Raw genomic sequence first — 26,108 nt, 5'->3', positions numbered from 1 at the left:
TCATATTCCCAGGTACTAATCCAAGCCCTAAATTCATCTGCCTTACCTGCTACACTTCTCGCATTAAAACAAATGCACCTCGGACCACCTGTCCCTTTGCGTTCATCATCTCTTCCCTGTCTACTCAATCATAGAATTTACAGTGCAGAAGGAGGCCATTCGGCCCATCGAGTCTGCACCGGCTCTTGGAAAGAGCACCCTACCCAAGGCCAACACCGCCACCCTATCCCCATAACCCAGTAACCCCAACCAACACTAAGGGCAATTTTGGACACTAAGGGCAATTTATCATGGCCAATCCACCTAACCTGCACATCTTTGGACTGTGGGAGGAAACCGGAGCACCCGCAGGAAACCCACGCACACACGGGGACGATGTGCAGACTCCACACAGACAGTGACCCAAGCCGGAATCGAACCTGGGACCCTGGAGCTGTGAAGCAATTGTGCTATCCACAAGGCTACCGTGCTGCCCTTACTCTTCCCCTTAGTCACATTGAGTTTATTAAACCTTACTGGCTTTAGTTGCTGATTCTTTACTGACCTCTAACTTCCTAATCTGGTTCCCATCCCCCTGCCACATTAGTTTAAAACCTCCCCAACAGTGTTAGCAAAAGCACCCCCTAGGACATTGGTTCCAGTCCTGCCCAGGTGTAGACCATCCGATTTGTAATGGTCCCACCGTCCCCAGAACCGGTTCCAATGGCCCAAAAATCTGAACCCCACCCTCCTGCACCATCTCTCAAGCCACGTATTCATTCTGACTATTCTTGAATTTCTACTCTGACTGTCTCGTGGCACTGGTAGCAATCCTGAGATTACTACCTTTGAGGTCCTACTTTTTAACATATCTCCTAACTCCCTAAATTCTGATTGTAGGACCTCATCCCGTTTTTTACCTATATCGTTGGTGCCTATATGCACCACGACAACTGGCTGTTCACCCTCCCCCTTCAGTATGTCCTGCAGCCGATCTGAGACATCCCTGACCCGTGCACCCGGGAGGCGACATACCATTCGGGAGTCTCGTTTTCGACCACAGAAACGCCTGTCTACTCCCCTTACGATTGAATCCCCTATGACTATAGCCCTGCCAGTCTTTTTCCCGCCCTTCTGTGCTGCAGAGCCAGCCACGGTGCCATGAGCCTAGCTACTATTGCCTTCCCCAGAAGGCTCTCAAAAATCATGGGCAGAATTTTCCGATCCTCCATGGGTGGGTTTGCAGGCCAACAGACATTTCTACCCAACCTCACCATGGTTTTATAGGCAATGAGTGAGGCCACGGGTGGGGCGTTCACCATCGCCTCAATTGAGGTTGTTACAGCCATTAGTACTATTTAAGTGCCACTTCTTGTCCCAACCTCCATTCTTAGGCTGGTGGGAGGAGGTTGGAAATTGGTGGGAAGGCCACACAGATTTCTGTACTCAGGCCGGGGTGGTTACCTCATCCACAGATGCACTTTTTAAGATTTTCTGCCTCGTGCCCTGGCCTTTGCAACCCGTCCCTTGTTCCTGCCCCACACTACCCCTGGGGCTTCCAGTCTTGACTCTGCCAAGAACTCCTCCGGCTTATCTTGCATCCAGCTCCCGCCTTTTAGTTTTCTGGGAGTGAATTCAATTCCACCAGTGGCCACAGCTTCCAGTGGCGCTGCTGGGACCAGAGAGCTGCGAGACGAGACAACTTGCACTCCGTATAAACCGGCTGCGTGGGTTTGGGGGGGGGGTTACCCACCCACCCACCCACTCATCCATCCATCCATCCAACCATCCATCCATTACATGGGGCAGCATTTGGATTCGTTAAATTGTTGCAGCGGAATAGTGGGCCACTCGGCCACATTTTTTCTGAGTTGGCTCTCTGAATAAGCAAATCACCTCATACTATTCCCTTGGCTTCTTGTCGGAGCCCTGTAAATCTGCCCTTTTCAGCTAATAATCCAGTTCCCTCTTGAATGTCTCAATTGACCCTGCTTCAACCACATAAATTCCAGGTCTTAACCCTCACTGCATGAAAACGTTTTTCCTCATGTCACAATTGGTTCTTTATCCAATTATCTTGTGTCTTCCACCCATGGGAACAGTTTTTTCCCATCTCTGGGACCTCTCCGTAGAGTAGGCCTCTCAGCTGACTAGAATCTCCAGCAACAGCGCACCCTCCCCAGTGAACTCACTGCATTCTAGGCTCATTTTGAGCAGGAAACCAACAAACCGTTGTCAACTGCTCCAACAGCCTCGGACACACGCATATCTACTGTCACAGCCTCCAAAGCCTGATTGGCTTTCTTGAAAGTGAACCCTCGGAAAGCAACGGGTCCTGACGGAGTCCCTGGTCGTGCACTCCGATCCTGCACGGACCAACTGGCGGGTGTGTTCATGGACATCTTCAACCTCTCCCTACTCCATTCTGAGGTTCCCACCTGCTTCAAGAAGATCACCATCATACCGGTGCCAAAGAACCACCAGGCAACGTGCCTCAATGACAGTCCGGTGGCCTTTTCAGCTATCATTCTGAAGTGCTTCGAGAGGTTGGTCATGAGACACATCAACTCTATAGTCCCAGAATGCCTTGACACACTGCAATTCGCATACCACCAAAACCGGTCTACGGCGGAATAGTGGGCCACTATTCCGCCACCTGCCTGACCCTACACTCAGGCCTGGAGCATCTCGACAACAAGGACTCCTACGTCAGACTCCTATTCATTCACTTCAGCTCCGCCTTCAACACCATAATCCCAGCCAAGCTCCTATCAAAACTCCAAAACCTAGGACTTGGCTCCTCCCTCTGCAACTGGATCCTCAACTTCCTGACCCATAGACCACAATCAGTAAGAATAAACAACAACACCTCTTCCATGATAGTCCTCAATACTGGGGCCCCTATAGGCTGTGTACTTAGCCCCATACTATACTCCCTGTACAAACACGGCTCTGTGGCAAAATATGGCTCCAAGTCCATCTACAAGTTTGTTGAAGACACTGCCTTAGTGGGTCAGATCTCGAACAACAATGAGTCAGAGAGAGATAGGGAACCTAGTGGTGTGGTGTAATGACATCAACCTCTCCCTCAAAGTCAGCAAAACTAAGGAGCTGGTCATGGACTTCAGGTAGCTAAGTATCATATCCCCGTCTGCATCAATGGTGCCAATGTGGAGATGGTTGACAGCTTCAAATTCCTAGGTGTGCACATCACCAACAATCTGTCCTGGTCCAACCACTTTGACGCTACGACCAAGAAAGCACAACAGTGCCTAAAAATCCCTCAGGAATCCAAGGAAATTTGGCATGTCCACAGTGATTCTTACCAATCTTTACAGGTGCATCATGGAAAGCATCCTATCTGGTTGCATCACAGCCTGGTATGGCAACTGCTCGACCCGAGACCGTAAGAAACAACGTACGTGTTGTGAACGCAGCCCAGTCCATCACGCCCATCCATTCACACGGTCTACACCGCCTGCTACCTTGGGAAAGCGGGCAGCATAATCAAAGACCTCTCCCACCCGGCTTATTCTCTCTTCCAACCTCATCCATCAGATAGGAGATACAAAAGTCTAAGAGCAGGCACTAACAGATTATAAAACAGCTTCTTCTCCGCTGTTATCAGACTCCTGAACGACCCTCTTATGGACTGAACTGATCTCTCCACACATCTTCTCTACTGAGTAGTACCACACTCCATATGCTTCACCGCTTCACCCAATGTCTGTGTCTATGTATTTACATTGCATATCTATCATATGTCATGTTTTTCATGTAAGGAACGATCTGTCTGGACTGTACGTAGAACAAAACTTTTCACTGTACCTTGGTACACGTGACAATAAACCCAAATCAAATCATGATTTTGGAGTGCCTTTGTCAAGCCTCCCTCTCGATACAGTCATGAAGACCAGATGTGACCTGCATATCAATTGCAATACCATGACTTTAAACAATGCGACCAATGTGCTTCATCTTATCACTAATGTGCTTCACATGGAAGCAAACCTGAACCAGTGATTGAGTTTATTATATGCACCTTCAAGCTTAAACCTTTTAAGATATCCCCAAGAATTCTAACCATTGCCTCCTCCCATAACAGTTCACTATTTGACGGTATTCAGTGTGGGGTGTAAATGCTGATCCGGATTTCATGGCAAACTTTGTTTATAAGTAAAAGTAGGTACAAATGTGTCACCTTCTAAACAATAATCCAGTGATACTTAATCATTTACTTTTTTGCCTATTCCTTAACACAGGATGGCAGTGTGCTGCAGAGTGTGGTGACCGGATCTGGTGCTATTCAGAATACAGCCTGGATTCCTGATGTTGGCGTTGCAGCATGTTCCAACAGGTCAAAGGTAGGAACCAAAAGCCTGGCGTTATGACTTATTTTTACACGTTCCACAAGAGCCTTTTTGCATACTGAGAACTGCAGTTTGCAAACAAAAACTGCAGGAGCAAAAACTGTCCGTCTAATAACTGACTGCTTCACAAGCAAGGGCGGCACGGTAGCACAGTGGTTAGCACAATTGCTTCACAGCTCCAAGGTCCCAGGTTCAATTCCCGGCTTGGGTCGCTGTCCGTGCGGAGTCTGCACGTTCTCCCGTGTCTGCGTGGGTTTCCTCCGGGTGCTCCGGTTTCCTCCCACAGTCCAAAGATGTGTAGGTTAGGTGGATTGCCATGATAAATTGCCCTTAGTGTCCAAAAAGGTTAAGTGGTGTTACTGGGTTACGGGGATAGGGTGGAGGAGTGGGCTTGAGTAGGGTGCTTTTCCAAGGGCTGGTGCAGATTCAATGGGCCGAATGGCCGCCTTCTGCACTGTAGATTCTGAGTATGGGTGCAGGGCACAACAGATCTTGAACAGTTTTTTTAAAAATTTCCTTTTGTGGTATGTTGGTGTTGCTGGACATTTATTGTCCATCTCCAATTGCCTGCGAGAATCTGGTACTGCTGGTGAGCTGCCACCTTGAACCACTGCTGCCCATATGTTGTAGGAATATCCACCGTGCTGTTAGCAAGGGATTGATTTTAACTTTGCTGTTCAGCAAAGATCAGAACAAACCAGTGAGTGGGTCTAACAATGTGGTACAGTGAATATTTGTGGTACTAGTGTGTAATAGCTAGCTGGCTCATTCCCAGCTTTGTACAAAGTCAATGTAGTACTTATGTTTGCAAAGCAACAAAAACATTTATTTTTAAAACCTGGAATTGAAAATCTACTGATGACCATGAAACGATTGTCATAAAATCCCATCTGGTTCACAGCTGTTCGGTAGGGAAGGAAATCAGTCGCCCTTACCCGGTCTGGCCTACCTGTGACTCCAGACCCACAGTAATGTGGCTGCCCTCTGAAATGGCCTTGGAAGCCACGGTTCAAGGGCCATTCGGGTCGGGCAATAAAAAAGGCTGGTCCAGCCAGTGACTCCCACATCCAATGAGTGATTTTCTGTTAAATGTTGCCATTCTTTTGGCTCAGTGGTCCAACGGCACTAGAATGTGCTTACTCGCTGGTTGCATCTCGGTGAAGGGGCACCAAATGTATGAACCACACAAGTAGGTAAATAACACTTGATTCATTTTCAGTGACCATTTATGTGCTTGCACTGAACAGCGCGCATTCAAATAGAATATTTCACACAGAATAATCTCCTATGACACTTTAAACAAAGGGAAATTTCCATTTTTGCTGTGATATTGTAATGGGTTCTTCCTGTGTTTTCTTTTTCCAGCAAGTGTTAAATCAAATCTGATTGCACACGACTAAGATTTCTCCCCAGATCATATAAGCATATGAATTTTAGGAGGTGCCCATTCAGCCCCTCTAGCTTGCTCCGTCGTTTAGTAAGATCATGGCTGATCTGATTTTGGCCGCGACCCCATAATCCCAATAACCTGAGATCTGCCTTAAAAATATTCATTGACCCTGCCTCCAACGCTCTCGAAGGAAGAGTTCCAAATATTCACAAACCTGTGGGGAAAAGGATTTCTTCTCATCTTCATCTTAAATGGGAGACCCCTTATTTTTAATCTTTGTCCCCTAGTCCTAGTCTCTCCCGCAAGGGGAAACATGGGGCGTCATTCTCCGCCGGCGGGAGTCTCCGTCTTGCCGGCGCCCGGGGGTTTCCCGACGGCGTGGGGCTGCCCCACAATGGGAAACCCCATTGACCGGCCGGTGTTACGGAGACTCCCGCCGGCCGGTCGGGGCAGAAATATGGCGGAGCGGGTAGGAGAATTTCGCCCCAGGTTTCTGCATCCACCCTGTCGAGTCCCTCAGGATCTTAGTTCATAGAATTTACAGTGCAGAAGGAGGCCATTCAGCCCATCGAGTCTGCACCTGCTCTTGGAAAGAGCACCCTACCCAAGGTCAACACCTCCACCCTATCCCCACAACCCAGCAACCCCACCCAACACTAAGGGCAATTTTGGACACTAAGGGCAATTTATCATGGCCAATCCACCTAACCTGCACATCTTTGGACTGTGGGAGTAAACCGGAGCACCCGGAAACCCACGCACACAGGGAGGATGTACAGACTCCGCACAGACAGTGACCCAAGCCGGAATCGAACCTGGGACCCTGGAGCTGTGAAGCAATTGTGCTATCCACAATGGTACCGTGCTGCCCTTGAGCTTCAATAAGATCACCTCTCAGTCTTCTAAGCTCCAAGGAATACAGGTCCAGCCGTTCCTATCTTTTTTTGACAGATATTAAGATTTTAACATTTTATACATACGGAAACGAATACACCCCACCCCAAACAAAACTTGTACAAAAAGAAAACAACGCCCATGTCCCAACCCACCCCACTTCCATACCCTATCTCTCCCTAACAGTTGATGGTGACCAACTCCTTGAAATGTAGAATGAATGGGCGCCATCTTTTGTAGAACCCCTCGATCGCGCCTTTCAAGGTGAACTTAACTTTTTCAAGGTATAGCAATTCCATTAAGTCCCCCAGCCTTACTGAGGCACCAGCGAGAAATCAGCGAGGCGAAGGCTAAAGCATCTGTCCCCGTCTGTAGCTCCGGCAGATCCGACACCCCAAATATGGCCTGTTATGGTTTAGAGAACCCCAAAGTGTAGCATGGAGTTCAACTGACCCACAACTTTCAATAGATTGTGGTGTGGAAAGCACACGGCGTGCTCTCCAGGTGTGATACAGCAGAAATGGACAAGTGTTTTTTAAAACAAAACCGTGTTTATTCTATGAACTCAAGTTAACCCTTTTAAAACAAACATTGAATACCTTAACACCTTATCAAAGATGACCCCAAAAGACTACAACACTAAATAATCCTTCAAACTGTTCCTTTAAACATCCAAAAGACTTCAAACCTTCAAAAATAGGAGCACATTAGGTTACGTTCAATATATTTATAGTCTTTGGATTGCAGAAATCATCAGACCAGCTCTGTGTTTCTTCATGCAGCTCACAGCAAAACACACAGGCACTCCCAGTTGCCTTCTCAAACTGAAACTCAAAGAGCAGAAGTGAGCTCAGCTTTCCTTTCCCCCCCCCCCACCCTCTGACATCACTTCAGTAATATGATCAGCTCCATTTCTTAAAGGTACATTGCTTAAACATCCATTCTTAAAGGTACTCTCACATGACAGGCCCCTATGGGATTGGGCTCCAAATCCATTTGCAAGATTGCCGACATAGTGCGGAAGAAAATAGCCCCAAAACCTCCCCAACTCTGGGTAGGACCAGAACATATGGACATGATTGGATAGACTCCACCCACACTGCTTGGCTCAATCAATCAGAAAGGGATATGGCAAGAGGCAAATGGATGTTTGTAAGACACCTTTGAAGGGAGTGAGGAAGTTGGTAAGGCAGAATAATTGTGAGGGAAATACACAGGGCTGGAGCACAATGACTGAAAGATTATGCCCTGATTAGTAGAGATTGTACCAGAGTCAAGGTGACAGAATTTCTGTGCTGGGAGTGTTAGAGCAAATCATTTAGGACAGGAGAAGGCCATGAATCACAGAGCAGCTACAGCGAGGAGGCCATTTGACTCGCCTCGCTGATTTTCACTCCACTCTTATCCCTGCAATTTCTCCCCATCAGGTGCTTATGCAATTCCCTTTTGAAAGCCACGAGTGAATCCAAGTCCACTTTTATCATCTCTTCTTTTCCTTTGTGCCTTCCCTTCTCTAAGGCAAACAATCTGCTTCTCCCATCAATTCCTTATCAATTCTTAGCCCATTTCAATCTGGATTGTGAGAAAACTTCTAGAAATACGGGACAAAATGTGACATAATTAAGGAAAGCCAGCATGGATTTGATAGGGGATAATTATATGTAACTAACTTGCTTGACTTTATTGATGAAGTAACAGATGAGGGTGGTGGCGTCGATGTAGACAGTGTAATAATTCTGGGGGACTTGATTGTCCCAGTACAAAAGAAGAATAAAGTTGACAGGAGAAGTCTAGAAAATGAGTTTGTTGAATGTTTTCCTGACAATTTCCTGGGCCAGTACATTGTGGGACTCACTAGGGATCTTTGATCTTGTATTGTGGAATGAGGCAGACTTAATTACTGATGTCATAGTAAAATATCTACTGGGATATAATGATCATGGTATTTTGAATGTCATGTTACGTTTGAAAATGATGTACTGCAATCGCAAATAAGAATCTTAAACCTATACAAAGCCAATTACATAGGTATGAGGGCTAACTATGTTTCATTGTGCAAATAGACTAAAAGATATGGCAGACAAACAGTGGGAAACATTGAAAGAAATAATAAAATGTTCAACAAAAATGCATTCCATTGGGAGAAACAAAACCGAGTAACTAAACATTGGTCCTTTAGAAACAGAAATTATGGGGGATGAGGAAATGGCAGAGACATTGAACAAATATTTTTGTCTGTCTTCATAGTAGAAGACACAGGTTGCACACCAGAAAGAGGATAACCCAGGGGCCAAAAAGAGAGGTCGGTAAGGTAATTAATATCAGTGGAGAAAAGGCTGTTGAGAAACCAATGGGACCAGGGTGGCACGGTGGTTAGCACTGCTGCCTCACAGCGCCGAGGACCCGGGTTTGATCCCAGCCCTGGGTCACTGTCCGCGTAGTGTTTGCACAGTCTCCCTATGTCTGCGTGGGTCTCACCCCCACAACCCAAAGATGTGCCAGGTAGGTGAATTGGCCACGCTAAATTGCTCCTTAATTGGAAAAACAAAGAATTGGGTACTCTAAATTTAATTTTTTTTAAGAGAACCTTATGGGACTAAAATCCAATAAATCCCTGTGACTACAATAAACAGAAAATGCTGGAAAATCTCAGCAGGTCTTGACAGCATCTGTGGAGAGAAAACTGAGCTAACGTTTAGAGTCTGGATGTCTCTTCGTCAAAACCTGTGACTGATAGCTTCCTTACACCTTTGGCTTCTAAGCTGCAGAGAGAGTGGATGAGCTAGCTATGATTTTCCAAAATGTTAGATTTGGGAACGGTCCCATCAGATTGTAAATTGGCACACGTAACACAAATTTTAAGAAAGGAGAGCGAAAACCAGGAACTGCAGGCCAGTTTGTCTGACATCATTTATTGGGAATGTGCCAAAATCTATTAATGGAATCTTAACAATGCACTTAGCGAAGAATAGAGTTACGGATACAGGGTCAGTCCTCAACAATGCCAAACTTTACGGCGGTGCGCAAAGTTTGATTCATTCCGGGAGTGATGATAAAAGAAATAGGGCATGGTTATTTTATAAACCAACTTTATTAAAACAAAAGAAAACAGTATTTAAACTTTGCTTCAATTCTAACACAAAACAAATTCCAAGAGGTTTTTTAACCTTAACACTAGTTCCCATCAATCAACACTTCTCATGAAAATACAGCTCTCGTTCCACTTACATATACAGGAAAAGGCAACACTTGCATTGCAGAAGCAACCTTTCTTCTGTTAAGGACATTTGCTGAGAATCCTTTGCCAAAGCCATCTCTCTAGCTTGAGCTCTCTCTCGCACGCTCTCCAAGCTCCGCCTAACTCTTCAAACAAAGGTCCTCCATTAACACAAGACCAGAACAATGCCATTCGTATGCGACTAGACGGACAATTTGGTCATCAGACTCTGTAATGGGATAACGGCTTGTCAAACAACTTGTCCCAAATGACAATGGATCTTGAGTAGATCATCCTGGCTGAACCAGCGCATCCTGTTAACATGGTGAAGTTTAAATGGGACAAGGTAACTCAGGCTGTGGGCGTATCCCAATGAATCTGCTGCCAGCAGTCTTTTCTTTCAGTCTGTTTAACCCCTAAAGACGGGGAGAAGTTGCTGAACACAGCTGGTCTGGTGGCCTGAAGTGCATATGTTTTAATGCAAGAGGTATTACGGGTAAGGCAGATGAATTTAGAGCTTGGATTAGTACTTGGAACTATGATGTTGTTGCCATTACAGAGACCTGGTTGAGGGAAGGGCAGGATTAGCAGCTAAACATTCCAGGATTTAGATGTTTCAGGCGGGATAGAGGGGGATGTAAAAGGGGTGGCGGAGTTGCGCTGTACTACGGGAGGACACCTCCGAGGGCAGTGAGGCTATATGGGTAGAGATCAGGAATAAGAAGGGTGCAGTCACAATGTTGGGAGATGGAGGAGCAGATAGGTAGACAGATTTTGGAAAAGAGTAAAAACAACAGGGTTGTGGTGATGGGAGACTTCAACTTCCCCAATATTGACTGGGACTCACTTAGTGCCAGGGGCTTTGACGGGGCAGAGTTTGTAAGGAGCATCCAGGAGGGCTTCTTAAAACAATATGTAGACAGACCAACTAGGGAAGGGGCTGTACTGGACCTGGTATTGGAAAATGAGCCCAGCCAGGTGGTAGAAGTTCAGTAGGGGAGCATTTCGGTAACAGTGGCCACAATTCAATAAAGTTTAAAGTGCTGATGGACAAGGATAAGAGTGGTCCTAGGGTGAATGTGCTAAATTGGGGGAAGGCTAATTATAACAATATTAGGCGGGAACTGAAGGACCTAGATTGGGGGCGGATGTTTGAGGGCAAATCAACATCTGACATGTGGGAGGCTTTCAAGTGTCAGTATAAAGGAATTCAGGATCAGCATGTTCCTGTGAGGAAGAAGGATGAATACGGCAATTTTCGGGAACCTTGGATAACAAGAGATGTTGTAGGCCTCGTCAAAAAGAAAAAGGAGGCATTTGTCAGGGCTAAAAGGCTGGGAACAGACAAAGCCTGTGTGGAATACAAGGAAAGTAGGAAGGAACTTAAGCAAGGAGTCAGGAGGGCTAGAAGGGGTCACGAAAAGTCATTGGCAAATAGTGTTAAGGAAAATCCCAAGGCTTTTTACACGTACATAAAAAGCAAGAGGGTAGCCAGGGAAAGGGTTGGCCTAAGGATAGGCAAGGGAATCTATGTGTGGAGCCAGAGGAAATGGGCAAGGTACGAAATGAATACTTTGCATCAGTATTCACCAAAGAGAAGGAATTGGTAGATGTTGAGTCTGGAGAAGGGTGTGTAGATAGCCTGGGTCACATTGAGATCCAAAAAGACGAGGTGTTGGGCGTCTTAAAAAATATTAAGGTAGATAAGCCCCCAGGGCCTGATGGGATCTACCCCAGAATACTGAAGGAGGCTGGAGAGGAAATTGCTGAGGCCTTGACAGAAATCTTTGGATCCTCACTGTCTTCAGGTGATGTCCCGGAGGACTGGAGAATAGCCAATGTTGTTCCTCTGCTTAAGAAGGGTAGCAAGGAAATTCCAGGGAACTACAGGCCGGTGAGCCTTACTTCAGTGGTAGGGAAATTACTGGAGAGAATACTTCGAGACAGGATCTACTCCCATTTGGAAGCAAATGGAGGTATTAGTGAGAGGCGGCGTGGTTTTGTGAACGGGAGGTCGTGTCTCACTAACTTGATAGAGTTTTTCGAGGAGGTCACCAAGATGATTAATGCAGGTAGGGCAGTGGATGTTGTCTATATGGACTTCAGTAAGGCCTTTGACAAGGTCCCTCATGGTAGACTGTTGCAGAAGGTGAAGTCACACAGGCTCGGGTGAGCTGGCAAGGTGGATACAGAACTGGCTAGGTCATAGAAGGCAGAGAGTAGCAATGGAAGGATGCTTTTCTAATTGGAGGGCTGTGACCAGTGGTGTTCCGCAGGGATCAGTGCTGGGACCTTTGCTGTTTGTAGAATATGTAAATGATTTGGAGGAAAATGTAACTGGTCTGATTAGTACGTTTGCGGATGACACAAAGGTTGGTGGAATTGCGGATAGCAGATGAGGACTGTCCGAGGATACAGCAGGATTTAGATTGTTGGAGACTTGGGCGGAGAGATGGCAGATGGAGTTTAATCCAGACAAATGTGAGGTAATGCATTTTGGAAGGTCTAATGCAGGTAGGGAATATACAGTGAATGGTAGAACCCTCGAGTATTGAAAGTCCGAGAGATCTAGGAGTACAGGTCCACGGGTCACTGAAAGGGGCAACACAGGTGGAGAAGGTAGTCAAGAAGTCATACGGCATGCTTGCCTTCATTGGCCGAGGCATTGAGTATAAGAATTGGCAAGTCATGTTGCAGCTGTATAGAACCTTAGTTAGGCCACACTTGGAGTATAGTGTTCAATTCTGGTCGCCACACTACCAGAAGGATGTGGAGGCTTTAGAGAGGGTGCAGAAGAGATTTACCAGAATGTTGCCTGGTATGGAGGGCATTAGCTATGAGGAGCGGTTGAATAAACTCGGCTTGTTCTCACTGGAACGACGGAGGTTGAGGGGCGACCTGATAGAGGTCTACAAAATTATGAGGGGCATAGACAGAGTGGATAGTCAGAGGCCTTTCCCCAGGGTAGAGGGGTGAAATACTAGGGGGCATAGGTTTAAGGTGAGAGGGGCAAGGTTTAGAGTAGATGTACGAGGCAAGTTTTTTACGCAGCGGGTAGTGGGTGCCTGGAACTCGCTACCGGAGGAGGTGGTGGAAGCAGGGACGATAGTGACATTTAAGGGGCATCTTGACAAATACATGAATAGGATGGGAATAGAGGGATACGGACCCAGGAAGTGTAGAAGATTGTAGTTTCGTCGGGCAGCATGGTCGGCACGGGCTTGGAGGGCTGAAGGGCCTGTTCCTGTGCTGTACATTTCTTTGTTCTTTGTAAATTGCCTGCTACATTTTGGACCCCATTTCTGGACCCAAGTTCCTAATATGTCCCTATCATAACAATAGTATAATTAGAACAAGACAATTTGGTTTTGTTAAAGGGAAATATGGATGAATTTATTAGACTATTTTAAGGATGTAACTTGTAGGGAAGATAAAGGGGAACGAGTAGATGTAATATACCTGGATTTCCAAAAGGCAAACTAAGGGCTCATGGATAAACGGAGAGGAAGCAGAGAATAAACAGGGCATATTTTTTAATTGTCTGACTATGACGAGTGAATTACCACAAGGATCAGTGCTGGGGCCTCGGCTATTAACAATCTATATTAATGATTTGGATGAAGAGACGGGCCAAATGTATCTAAGCTTGCGAATGATTTAAAAGTTAGGTGGAATAATAAATTGTGGAGAGGACACGTGGCCTGCAAAGACATGTAGCCAGGTCAAGTGAGTGAGCAACAAGGAGGCAGATGATGTATAATGTGGGGAAGTGGGAAGTTATTCACTTATAACATTGAGCTGTTGGCCGTAGTAACAACCGTCAATTAAAATTGCCTCTGTTGTTCAAGATAAATATTTAAAGGAGATTATACTGCTCCATGCGTAATGTAATTATATGAATTTTTTTATCAGTTAGATTGATATTATGTACCTTTATGAAATGAGCTCAAGAATTGGGTTCCATAGATTGGTATGTTTCTTTTTGTTCGTTTTTACGGGATGTGGGTGTCGCTGGCTAGGTTAGCATTTATTGTCCAGCCCTAATTGCCCTTTAGAAGGTGGTGGTGAGCTGCCTTCTTGAACCGCTGCAGTCTCCAAGGTGCAGGTATACCCTGTTGGGGAGTTTGTTCCAGGATTTTGACCCAGCGACGTTGAAATGAATAGTGACTTGGAGGGGAACCTCCAGGTGGTAGTGTTCCCAGGTATCTGCTTCTCTTGTCCTTCTAGATGGTAGTGGTTGTGGGTTTGGAAGGTGCTGCCAAAGGAGCCTTGGCGAGTTCCTGCAATGCATCGTGCAGATGCATCATGGATTTTCCTAGTAACGGCAGTAACACAAATTGAACAAGACATAATAGGATGCGACGGTGAGTTCTAATCTTTGTAGGCAACAAATCTTTAAATTCCTGCGACAGAATTATCTCTAAGAACATCATAAGTTTTTTTTTCTATTTTAATACTTGCACCCACTACAAAATTACTTTGTTTAACTCTTTCAAATTCAAGGTAAGTTTGTCCACACTGTTTTCTTGCAGCTCACAATTTCTGTTTGTATGCTTCTGGTACCAGCTCGTTGAAAATGAAAAATGAATGAAAATCGCTTATTGTCACAAGTAGGCTTCAAATGAAGTTACTGTGAAAAGCCCCTAGTCGCCACATTCCGGCGCCTGTTCGGGGAGGCCGGTACAGGAATACAATGATTACAACTAAATACAATGATTCAGTTACTTGTGTGGAAAGGGCACCATAATTACTGCTTCTTTGCTTTGATTGACAGGATGTGTTAGTGGTGAACTGTCCGACTGAATGGATAACTGCAAACCATGTTCTAGCAACATGTAGGACCTCACTGAAAAAACAAGGAGTTATTGGACTAAACATGGCACCATGCATGAGGACCTTCCTTGAAAGATTGCCAATAATGTTGCAGGAGCAGTACGCATATGAAAAGGTAGTAAAAAGAGCAAGATGGGGATGAGAACAATGCTGCCAATTTTGTGTACCAAAACCTGTCCGTCTGTGAAAGACTGCACTGTCAATAATTGTCATATTTTTCCTTACAGCCTCATGTTCTATGTGGAGACCAACTTGTCCACAGTCCTTACATGCAGTGTCTAGCTTCATTAGCTGTAGGCCTTCAACTGGATCGGCTGTTGTGCAATCCACCGGTACCGCCTCATCATACTAATTGTCCCGCCGATCCTGTCAACTGGAACTCCTCCGAGTGGTCCTGGTTGGAATGTTTCTCGACCACTATTAAGGCGGCGGAAGCGTTGTCAAAAGGAGGACAATTCCCAGAATGTTTCACTGTTCCAGACCTAGAGCCTGTACCTGAAGAAGAACTGTCTCATGTGATGGTAAGTTAGATGGTGTAAGGGGCAGATGTTTATGGCAGTGGATGGATCGAGTGGACTGCTGTGTCCTGGATTATGTCCAGGCACAGGCAATTCAAACAAAGATTTTTTTTTTTAAATGTATTTGATGCTGTTGTACTGGGAGTTGCCACCACCTCCCAGTGGTGCTATCTTTCAGGTTTGTGTGGGGAATTGGTGGGAGAGGGGGAAAGAATGCCTGTATATCATTACAAATGCGTTAAATGTATTTGGGGTGCAAAGCTGGATGGAAAAGACACCTTGCATAGGCTTAATAGATTAATTTGAATTATTTTGTGGAATACATGCGTCACAGGCTGGGCCTGCATTTGTTGCTCATCACTAATGAACCTTGAAGAAGTCATGGTGAGCCAGTGCCTTCAATCACTGCAGCCTGCCTGGTGCAGCTGGAGAGTTAGAGACGGCAAGCAGTGACTGCTATTTGTTTGATGGCAGCCACCAATGCACAACGGGCTGCCATTGAGATAGGAGAAAGTGATTTGGTGGCAAAGCCTCGTCAGATCAACATTTGCAACATTACCTCATTCTGCAAAAGTGACCTTTTCCAAATTAACAAATTCACTCGGAATTCCAGGATTCTGGCCCAGCCACAGTGAATGCAAGGCAACATAATTCCAAATAAGAACATGTAAGTTGGCAGGTGAACTTGCCGGCGATAGTGTTCCCATGCCCTTCTAAGCAGTAGAGATTGTGGATTTGAAAGGTGCTCTCGAAGAAGTGAGTTGTTGCAGTGTTTCTTGTATATGGGACACACTGTATCAGTGGTGTAAGGAGCAGATGTTTACGGCAGTGGATGGATCGAGTGGACTGCTGTGTCCTGGATTGTGTCCAGGCACAGGCAATTCAAACAAAGATTTCTAATTTTTTTTTTTTCATGCTGTTGTATTGGGAGTTGCCACCACCTCCCAGTGGTGCTGTCTTTCAATAGAACCGTTGGCCTCTCTTTGACCAGTGGCTCTTGATAATGCTGAGACATGCTTTTGTTACTCCACCAATCATCTAATCCGTTGTTTCAGTTGCCTTCAGTCCAAGCCACCATCTTCACTCCCTAGCTACTGTCTCCGTTCCTCGTGTAGCCAACTGTCAGAGTCTAAACCAGACCGTTTGCAACCTTGGTGCCATATTTGACACCGAGATGAACTTCCACCCATATATCCACGCCATCAGAAATATCACCTATTTTTATCTCCATGACATCCCCTGACTCCACCTTGCTTCGGTTCATGTGTTAAGACCCTCATCCATTCCTTTGCTATCTTAATATTTGACTATTGACGCATTCACTTCTGCCTGGCCTCCCACTTCCATCCTGTGTATATTTGAGATCACCTAAAACTCTGCCTGTGTCCTAACTCTCTCCAAGTCCTGATCACCCATCATCCCTGTATTCATTGGAGTGGTGCAGTGGTTAACACCGCTGCCTCATGGCGCGGAAGACCCGAGTTCTTGTTTCACAGACTGCCGATGCAAAAGAAAAAAATTGCATTTACTTAGCATCTTTTGCAACATCAGTACTTTGGTCAAGTATTTTCATAATGCTGCAACCAATTTGTCCACAGAAAACTCCCACACATTCACAATGTAATAATGACTAGCTGGTCTTGCCTTTCTTCAGGTTAATTGAAATGAAATTAAATAAATTGCTTATTGTCACAAGTAGGCTTCAAATGAAGTTACTGTGAAAAGCCCCTAGTCGCCACATTCCAGCGCCTGTTCGGGGAGGCTGGTACGGGAATTGAACCATGCTGTTGGCCTGCATTGCTCTGCTTTAAAAGCCAGCTATTTAGTCCTGTGCTGAACCAACCCCTAAAAAGACAGATGTCTCTCTCTTCTTAGGCGATGGAATCTAACGTTATGGGGGCAGCAGACCGGAAAGTGGAGCTGAGATCACTACCAGTTGAGCCATGATATTGAATGGCGGAGCAGGCTCGAAGGCACAGATGGCTGCTTGCTGCTCCTATGTTCCTCTGAAGCCTGTGTCAGCTGTTCTTTGGCTGGCAGCATTCTTGCCTTTTAAGTGAGAAGGTTGTAGGTTCAAGGTTCCACCTCGGGCTTAAAATCCAGACCGACACTTTAATGCAGGACTGAGTGAATGTTGCACTGTTGTTGGCGTCACCCTTTGAGAAATTGGGGAGTATTTATTGAAGACAACGTGGTTCTAGTAACTGTCTGGAGAGCCGGCAAGAGCAGTACATCACTTCTTTCAGGGAAAGCCTGTTGCATCACGTGTCACTCAGGCACGTGACAGGTCAGTGGCAGGCTTTCCCCTGGGACCAGGGGTCGAGGGAATGAAAAGTTCCGACTATCAAGAGCCACTGGGGGAATTTAATGTCCACCGCGCCCCCCCCCCATTGTTGAGTTAATACCAAGTGAGTATGAATTGATCACTCGAGGGCCTCAATTGGTTGGAGGCAGGGAAGGCCTGTCATGAGCTTTCTCTCCCCTGATTTAATCAGGGCAGAGGTGGGAAGATGGTGGAGTCCCCACCTGTCACCTTCCTGCCCAGTTAAATGTCTCCCTGCTTCCAAACTTCAGGGGGGTGGACATTAAATTCTGCCCCTAGACTGATAAAATTGCATCCATTGATAATTCTGCAGCAAATGGTTTGCTGATCAGATTAGATTAGTCTATGAGTTTGCTAATTTACCAGTAATCTGAGGTCCTTATTCAATAATGGAACTTAAACAGCTCACACGCTCATTTTATCACAAGTCTTTGTAAAAGTGCACTTTTACAAAGGAGTCACCGTATCAAGGCTTCCTGCATATGCTTCATGCATACTGTCATTTCTTTCAACTACAGGACAATAGTAAATGGTTTACTGGAATGGATGAGCAAATTATGTCGTGGGCATCATCTCGGCCGGAGGTAATCACTTATTTTTGCAAGTATACTTCAGCCCTGTGTTTAATGGTACTGTGAAGGTTAAAACCTATCTGTCATACTTGTTTAGGACTGGCATCTGGGCGGAAAATGTGATGTCTATCTTTGGGGAGCAGGGCGCCACGGGCAGTTGGCGGAGGCTGGAAGAAACGTAATGGTACCAACTGTTGCACCTTCATTTTCACAAGCTCAGCAGGTACGTTGAAGTAGTTAGTTTGACCTTTTTGAATTTACGTTAAAATTAAAGGAGAACTTAAAGCAGGGAATTGCTATAAATATTTGCAAAGAGCTCTTGACCTCCATTCTCTTAAGCACTAAATCATTCGAGATTTATCTTTTCCATCTTAATTTTTGGATCACTGCTGTTTTTTTTATATAAATGTAGAGTACCCAATTCTTTTTTTTTTCCCCCAATTAAGGGGCAATTTAGCGTGACCAATTCACCCACCTGCATATCTTTTTGGGGTGTTGGGATTACCCACGCAAACACGGGGAGAATGTGCAAACTCCCCGCGGACAGTGACCCGGGGCCGGGATCGAACCTGGGTCCTCTGCGGCATGAGGCAGCAGTGCTAACCACTGTGCTGCCTTGCTGTCCCCACTTTTTGTAATGAGGAATTGACTGGAAGCAAAATGTGGCACTTGTCAAAGCATGGCCACTTGCACATTCTAAGTAATTTTATTTAAGTAATTTGCTATCCGCAGGTTATTTGTGGCCAGAATTGCACTTTTGTTATCCAAGCTAATGGAACAGTGATGGCATGTGGAGAGGGAAGCTATGGTCGACTTGGCCAAGGAAATTCAGATGATCTTCATGTATTGACCGTTATTTCGGCACTGCAAGGTACAATTAAAGGCTTATTAGGCAAAATCTAGCACTGTAGCAGCTTAACAAATAAAGGACTGTTGTTAATCATTGAAATCATAATGTCGACATTCACATTTTTGTGATCCTGCTTCTTGTTGTGCATGCCACAGGTTTTGTAGTAACGCAGCTGGTGACTTCCTGTGGATCCGATGGTCACTCTATGGCCCTGACAGAAAGTGGTGAAGTCTTCAGCTGGGGTGATGGGGATTATGGGAAGCTGGGCCACGGAAACAGTGATCGGCAGCGCAGACCCCGGCAGATTGAGGCACTGCAGGGAGAGGAGGTTGTTCAGGTGAGATTATCTGTCGCGAAATTATTAAATCGGGATGCTGTAAATTAATAGATGAATGGATTCGGCTAATCGACTATTGAGGACAAGATTGATCCTGGCATTGTCACACACTCGTTGTCTAATGCAATGAAGGGCAACTGATGGCTCGTAGGCCGCATGCGGCCCATCTGAGTTCTGAGCGCGGCCCATAAGGCATTTTGTTGACCGCTGCCCACGCGCAGGGTTGCAGGTATCAGTCTGCATAGTTTTTCCTACCGGTGCGACTGAAGTGATTCGCACATGAAGCAAGGGCGAGTGAAGTGAGGTGTGTGCTGATTGCTCACATCATTGACTGTGAAAGCTGTGCGTTCCCTCTGTGTCAAAAGTGTAAATATTTATTTTTATGTGCTGGATTTTATGCTTAAAGGCAGGCTGCGGGGAATGGAAGGGGGTGGGGGAAGTCCACAGTCCCACATGATGGATCAAGTTCGGATTGTTCTCGCTGGAGTTCAGAAGAATGAGGGGGGATCTCATAGAGACGTATAAAATTCTAACAGGACTAGACAGGGTAGATGATGGGTATGTCCAGAACCAGGGGTCACTTTCTGAGGATTCAGGGTAAACCATTTCAGACAGCGATGAAGAGACATTTCTCCACCCAAAGAGTGGTGAGCCTGTGGAATTCATTACCACAGGAAATAGTTGATGCTAAAACATTGAATATATTCAAGAGGCGGCTGGATATAGCACTTGGGGAGAATGGGATCAAAGGCTATGGGGAGAAAGCAGGATTAGGCTATTGAGTTGGATGATCAGCCATGATCGTGATGAATGGCGGAGCAGGCTCGAAGGGCCAAAAGGCCTCCTCCTGCTCCTATCTTCTATTTAAGTGTCAACTAGTTAATTAGCGGCCGTTGGTGGAAGTGCATGCTAATTAAAATGGTGTTAGGGGGGTTCCATGGCAAATCGAACGTCCAGGACAGGGCACCCGATGGGTTAGGCTGTGAACTTGGAGTCAGCCTTGGCCACCAATTTAAAGGCATGTTGCCCTCTTAACTCTCAATTATTCTGTCAGCCTTTAAAAACTAAACCAATCAAGTATGCAAAAAGCCAGCTGCCTTCAGCTGGAGAATCTGCTGTTACGTGGACCTGTTTACTGGCTCTTTATTGTGCCCTTGCGCCCACGTAACTGGCATAGCTCAATCCCAACGTTTTCCTGTGCACCTTCGCAAAATGGCCATGGAAAATTGCAGCTTTTTAACGAGATTATTTGGCTCTTGCGTGATGGTGGGCGGGTATCCAATTTCAAGCTTCGCTCGCCTTCTGTTTCAAAGGGAACTGGCATGATTCTTCGGATTGCTGACCCTGCGCCATCGCGCTGTGTTTTACATTGGCCCATAAAATCCAGTCCCATGTCGACACGAACAGGGCAAAAGGTTAGGTGTTCTACAGTGAGTGGCTTAACTCGTGATGCCGCAGAAACACTCAACTACAAATCAGAGGGACACTGGCATCAGTTTTGGGACAGGGGGGGACCTATACCGTTGGGATGGTCTCCACCTGAACCGAGCTGGGACCAGTGTTCTGGCGAAAAGAATAAATAGGGTGGTCAATAGGACTTTAAACTAAAGATTGGGGGGGAAGGGAAAGTCAGGGAACCAAGAGGTGAAGTAATCAGTGGGAAGCGTAGCTGCTTAGGAATACAAAAAAGCACGAAAAGACAAAACTCAGGAGAGATTACGATAGTCCCCATCCCACAAAATATGACACAGTGTATGGAAAGGCTCGGTAAACCAAGGTCCACCACACTAAGAAAACAAAAAGGGACGGTCAATAGAGAATTAAAGGTGCTATATTTAAATGCGCGCAGTGTACGGAACAAGGTAGATGAGCTTGTGGCCCAGATTGTGACTGGCAGATATGATGTGGTAGGCATCACAGAGACATGGTTGCAGGGGGTTCAGGACTGGCATTTAAACATCCAGGGATTCACAACCTATCGAAAAGATAGAGAGGTGGGCAGAGGGGGAGGGGTTGCCTTGTTAATTAGGAATGAAATTAAATCAATAGCACTAAATGACATAGGGTCAGATGATGTGGAGTCTGTGTGGGTAGAGTTGAGGAACCACAAAGGCAAAAAAACCATAATGGGAGTTATGTACAGGCCTCCTAACAGTGGTCAGGACTGGGGGCACAAAATGCACCACAAAATAGAAAGTGCATGTCAGAAAGGCAAGGTCACAATGATCATGGGGGACTTCAATATGCAGGTGGACTGGGTAAATAATGCTGCCAGTGGACCCAAGGACAGGGAATTCATTGAATGTTTACAGGAGGGCTTTTTGGAACAGCTTGTGATGGAGCCCACGAGGGAACAGGCCATTCTGGACTTAGTGTTATGTAATGAGCCAGACTTGATTAAAGATCTTAAAGTAAGGGAGCACTTAGGAGGCAGTGATCATAATATGGTAGAATTCAATCTCCAATTTGAAAGAAAGAAGGTAGAATCAGATGTAAAGGTGTTACAGTTAAATAAAGGTAACTACAGGGGCATGAGGGAGGAACTGACGAAAATTGACAGGGAGCAGAGCCCAGTGGGAAAGACAGTAGAACAGCAATGGCAGGAGTTTCTGGGAGTAATTAAGGACACAGTGCAGAGGTTCATCCCAAAGAAAAGAAAGGTTATCAGAGGGGGGATTAGGCAGCCATGGCTGACAAAGGAAGTTAGGGAATGCATCAAAGCAAAAGAGAAAGCCTATAATGTGGCAAAGAGTAGTGGGAAGTCAGAAGATTGGGAAGGCTACAAAAACAAACAGGATAACAAAGAGAGAAATAAGGAGAGAGAGGATCAAATATGAAGGTAGGCTAGCCAGTAACATTAGGAATGATAGTAAAAGTTTCTTTAAATACATTAAAAACAAACGGGAGGCAAAAGTTGACATTGGGCCGCTCCAAAATGACGCTGGTAATTTTGTGATGGGAGACAAGGAAATAGCTGAGGAACTAAATAAGTACTTTGCGTCAGTCTTCACAGTAGAAGACATGAGTAATATCCCACCAATTCCGGAGAGTCAGGAGGCAGAGTTGAATATGGTAGCCATCACAAAGGAGAAAGTGCTAGAGAAACTAAGAGGTCTAAAAATTGATAAATCTCCGGGCCCAGATGGACTACATCCTAGAGTTCTAAAGGAGATAGCTGAAGAAATAGTGGAGGCGTTAGTTATGATCTTTCAAAAGTCACTGGAGTCCGGGAAAGTCCCAGAGGATTGGAAAATCGCTGTTGTAACCCCCCTGTTCAAGAAGGGAACAAGGAAAAAGATGGAAAATTATAGGCCAATTAGCCTAACCTCGGTTGTTGGCAAGATTCTAGAATCCATTGTTAAGGATGAGATTTCTAAATTCTTGGAAGTGCAGGGTCAGATTAGGACAAGTCAGCATGGATTTAGTAAGGGGAGGTCGTGCCTGACAAACCTGTTAGAGTTCTTTGAAGAGATAACAAATAGGTTAGACCAAGGAGAGCCAATGGATGTTATCTATCTTGACTTCCAAAAGGCCTTTGATAAGGTGCCTCACGGGAGACTGCTGAGTAAAATAAGGGCCCATGGTATTCGAGGTAAGGTACTAACATGGATTGACGATTGTCTGTCAGGCAGAAGGCAGAGAGTTGGGATAAAAGGTTATTTTTCGGAATGGCAACCGGTGACGAGTGTGTCCCGCAGGGTTCAGTGTTGGGGCCACAGCTGTTCTCTTTATATATTAACGATCTAGATGACGGGACTGGGGGCATTCTGGCTAAGTTTGCCAATGATACAAAGATAGGTGGAGGGGCAGGTAGTATGGAGGAGGTGGGGAGGCTGCAGAAAGATTTAGACAGTTTAGGAGAGTGGTCCAAGAAATGGCTGATGAAATTCAATGTGGGCAAGTGCGAGGTTTTGCACTTTGGAAAAAAGAATAGAGGCATGGACTATTTTCTAAACGGTGACAAAATTCATAATGATGAAGTGCAAAGGGACTTGGGAGTCCTAGTCCAGGATTCTCTAAAGGTAAACTTGCAGGTTGAGTCCGTAATTAAGAATGCAAATGCAATGTTGTCATTCATCTCAAGAGGCTTGGAATATAAAAGCTTTATAAAGCATTAGTTAGGCCCCATTTAGAATACTGTGAGCAATTTTGGGCCCCACACCTCAGGAAGGACATACTGGCACTGGAGCAGGTCCAGCGGAGATTCACACGGATGATCCCAGGAATGGTAGGCCTAACATACGATGAACGTCTGAGGATCCTGGGATTATATTCATTGGAGTTTAGGAGGTTCAGGGGAGATCTAATAGAAACTTACAAGATAATGAATGGCTTAGATAGGGTGGATGTAGGGAAGTTGTTTCCATTAGCAGGGGAGACTAGGACCCGGGGGCACAGCTTTAGAATAAAAGGGAGTCACTTTAGAACAGAGATGAGGAGAAATTTCTTCAGCCAGAGAGTGGTGGGTCTGTGGAATTCATTGCCACAAAGGGCGGTGGAGGCAGGGACGTTGAGTGTCTTTAAGACAGAAGTTGATAAATTCTTGATTTCTTGAGGAATTAAGGGCTATGGAGAGAGAGCGGGTAAATGGAGTTGAAATCAGCCATGATTGAATGGTGGAGTGGACTCGATGGGTCGAATGGCCTTACTTCCGCTCCTATGTCTTATGGTCTTATGAATCTGGAGTGTAATAGAAAATTCTCCACTTGCCTGAATGGGTGTAAATACAGCAACACTGAAGAAAGTTTGGCACCCTAGAGAACCGAGCAATTTATTTGATTGGTACCCCTGCCATTGGACTTGACATCAACACATCCTGGTTATAGTGTACGATCCACAGGGTTTCACTGCAGTAAATGGAAAGGTACTTTGACAGCACTTCACTTACCTCTGCGGCACAGTAGCACAGTGTTGCTTCACGGCTCCAGGATCCCAGGTTCGATTCCCGGGTTGGGTCACTGTCTGCGGAATCTGCACATTCTCCCCGTGTCCGCGTGGGTTTCCTCCCACAGTCCAAAGGTGTGCAGGTTAGGTGGATTGGCCATTCTAAATTGCCCTTCGTGTCCAAAGAGGTTAGGTGGGGTTACTTTGTTATGGGGATAGGGTGAAAGTGTGGGCTTAAGTAGGGTGCACTTTCCAAGGGCCGGTGCAGGCTTGATGGGCTGAATAGCCTCCTTATGCACTGTAAATTCTATGATCACACCCTCCCTGTAAATATCACGGTCATTGTCAGCACAATTTACAGTTCAAAGTGTGAACAAGTCCAAATTGTTCAACTTTGAAAGATAATTAGTTTTTGCCTCTGCTGTATGCAAAAGCTGTCTGGAAATGAAGCTGGCAAATGCTTCCGATTACAGTGAAGCTGCCTCTTGTAGGTATTTTGTTTTTTTGTTTAAAAGCCTGTTTAAAGCAGTTCAAATGCTATTGGAACCTTTTAAATTCCACTTTCCAGGGTGGTTTTATGAAGATAAATGCCATTCTGATAAAGTGCCCAGAGCAGACTTGTAACTGTAATGGAAGGTTAGTTTTCTCTCGTTACAAAACTGCGAAACCCTTCCATCAATTTGACTAGCCTCCTGCCAAACCCATTGGAATGTGATGTGGGATATAAACCAAGATCTCTAAAGTCGGGGATTATTGTTGGAAATAATTTGTATGTGACACCATGTGAGACCTGCGTGCTTGGAGAGTGTGCTGCTATCGCCCTCCCATTTTAATGAAATTTAACACTGAAGGTAGTTTGTTGCTCTTAAAAAGTTCTGTCCCCGCCCCCCCCCCCATCCTCAACTCTTCAGAAGCACTCTTACAGATGGCGCAGTTGTTGTGCAGTGTCTTTGTTATGGGCTTTTTATCTTCCACTTATTGTTTTTCGATGCACAACCATGTCCTGTTCATCATCTAATTTATTGGCACTCCTGTTTCGGCCGTTTGATTACAGAAACATTTTGCGGTCAAGTCAGAGGAAGTGGTCACTGAATTCCATCAGCATGTCTAAAGTCAAAACTTCTTGACTCCTTTTTTGCTTTCTGATTCCATTGAACAAAGCCTGTTGAAGGAGTAGGAGCTGTTTATCCTGACCTGAGAGATCGGCAGTCTCTCAGTTGTGACTTGCATGAAGACGATAACATGTCACTGTCCAAACTTAATAATAAATCTAGTATTGATTTGGTGTGCACCGGCATCAGGCAGCCTTTGGTTCTCTCGTTCTGGGGCTGCTTGGCATTCCGGTTGTCTGGGAATGCTCAAGGACGGGGACCCCTATCCCTGAGGGACGGAAGTTCCATCCTTGCCTCATTAAGGCTGTCCCAAGCAGACTATTGCTGTGAGGCAGCTGCATTTAAAAAAAATATATTTTTATTGGTATTTTCCAGGTTTTACAGAGGAACAGTTCAATCTATAGTGCGCCTGGTATTTGCCTAGAAAGTAGTTTCTTATTTAGAGTTTTTTTTACATATGGTCCCCACCCCCCCGGCTGTTCCTCTGCGACCACCTCCAGTACGCAGTAATCCAGTCTCTTTGCCATGACTTTCGCTAGTATTTTCGCATCTAAGTTGAGCAGGGAAATAGTTCTGTGTGAGCCACGATCCACCAAATCTTTGACTTTTTTGGGTATCAGTAATATTGTGACCGGTGTTCGCTTAGGAGGCAGCCTCGCTAGCGAATCTGCGAACATATTCCGTAAGTGTGGGGCCAGGGCTGGTGCAAATTTTTTATAGAGGTCTGCGGGAACCCTCTGGGTCCCGGTGCCTTCCCCGCCTGCGTGGAGCTGATGCTCTCCTTGATCTCTCCCAGTCCTTGGTGCTTCCAGTTCCCCTCCCCTAAAGT

At 45.6% G+C, this 26,108-nt stretch overlaps 1 protein-coding gene across 1 annotated transcript in view; it reads left to right on the top strand.

The window, feature by feature from the left end:
* The window catches only part of LOC140404429 (probable E3 ubiquitin-protein ligase HERC1), a 300,792-nt gene that overhangs the window by 240,740 nt on the left and 33,944 nt on the right, over positions 1 to 26,108 (top strand). Inside the window, 7 exon segments of the mRNA XM_072492956.1 lie at positions 4,242 to 4,343; positions 14,625 to 14,798; positions 14,911 to 15,204; positions 18,043 to 18,108; positions 18,194 to 18,319; positions 18,829 to 18,967; positions 19,102 to 19,283. Coding sequence (XP_072349057.1) covers positions 4,242 to 4,343; positions 14,625 to 14,798; positions 14,911 to 15,204; positions 18,043 to 18,108; positions 18,194 to 18,319; positions 18,829 to 18,967; positions 19,102 to 19,283 — 1,083 coding nt within the window.

This window comes from Scyliorhinus torazame, chromosome 30, assembly GCF_047496885.1.
Source record: "Scyliorhinus torazame isolate Kashiwa2021f chromosome 30, sScyTor2.1, whole genome shotgun sequence".
Classification (NCBI taxonomy): domain Eukaryota; kingdom Metazoa; phylum Chordata; class Chondrichthyes; order Carcharhiniformes; family Scyliorhinidae; genus Scyliorhinus; species Scyliorhinus torazame.
This window is presented reverse-complemented; position numbering and strand designations above follow the sequence as displayed.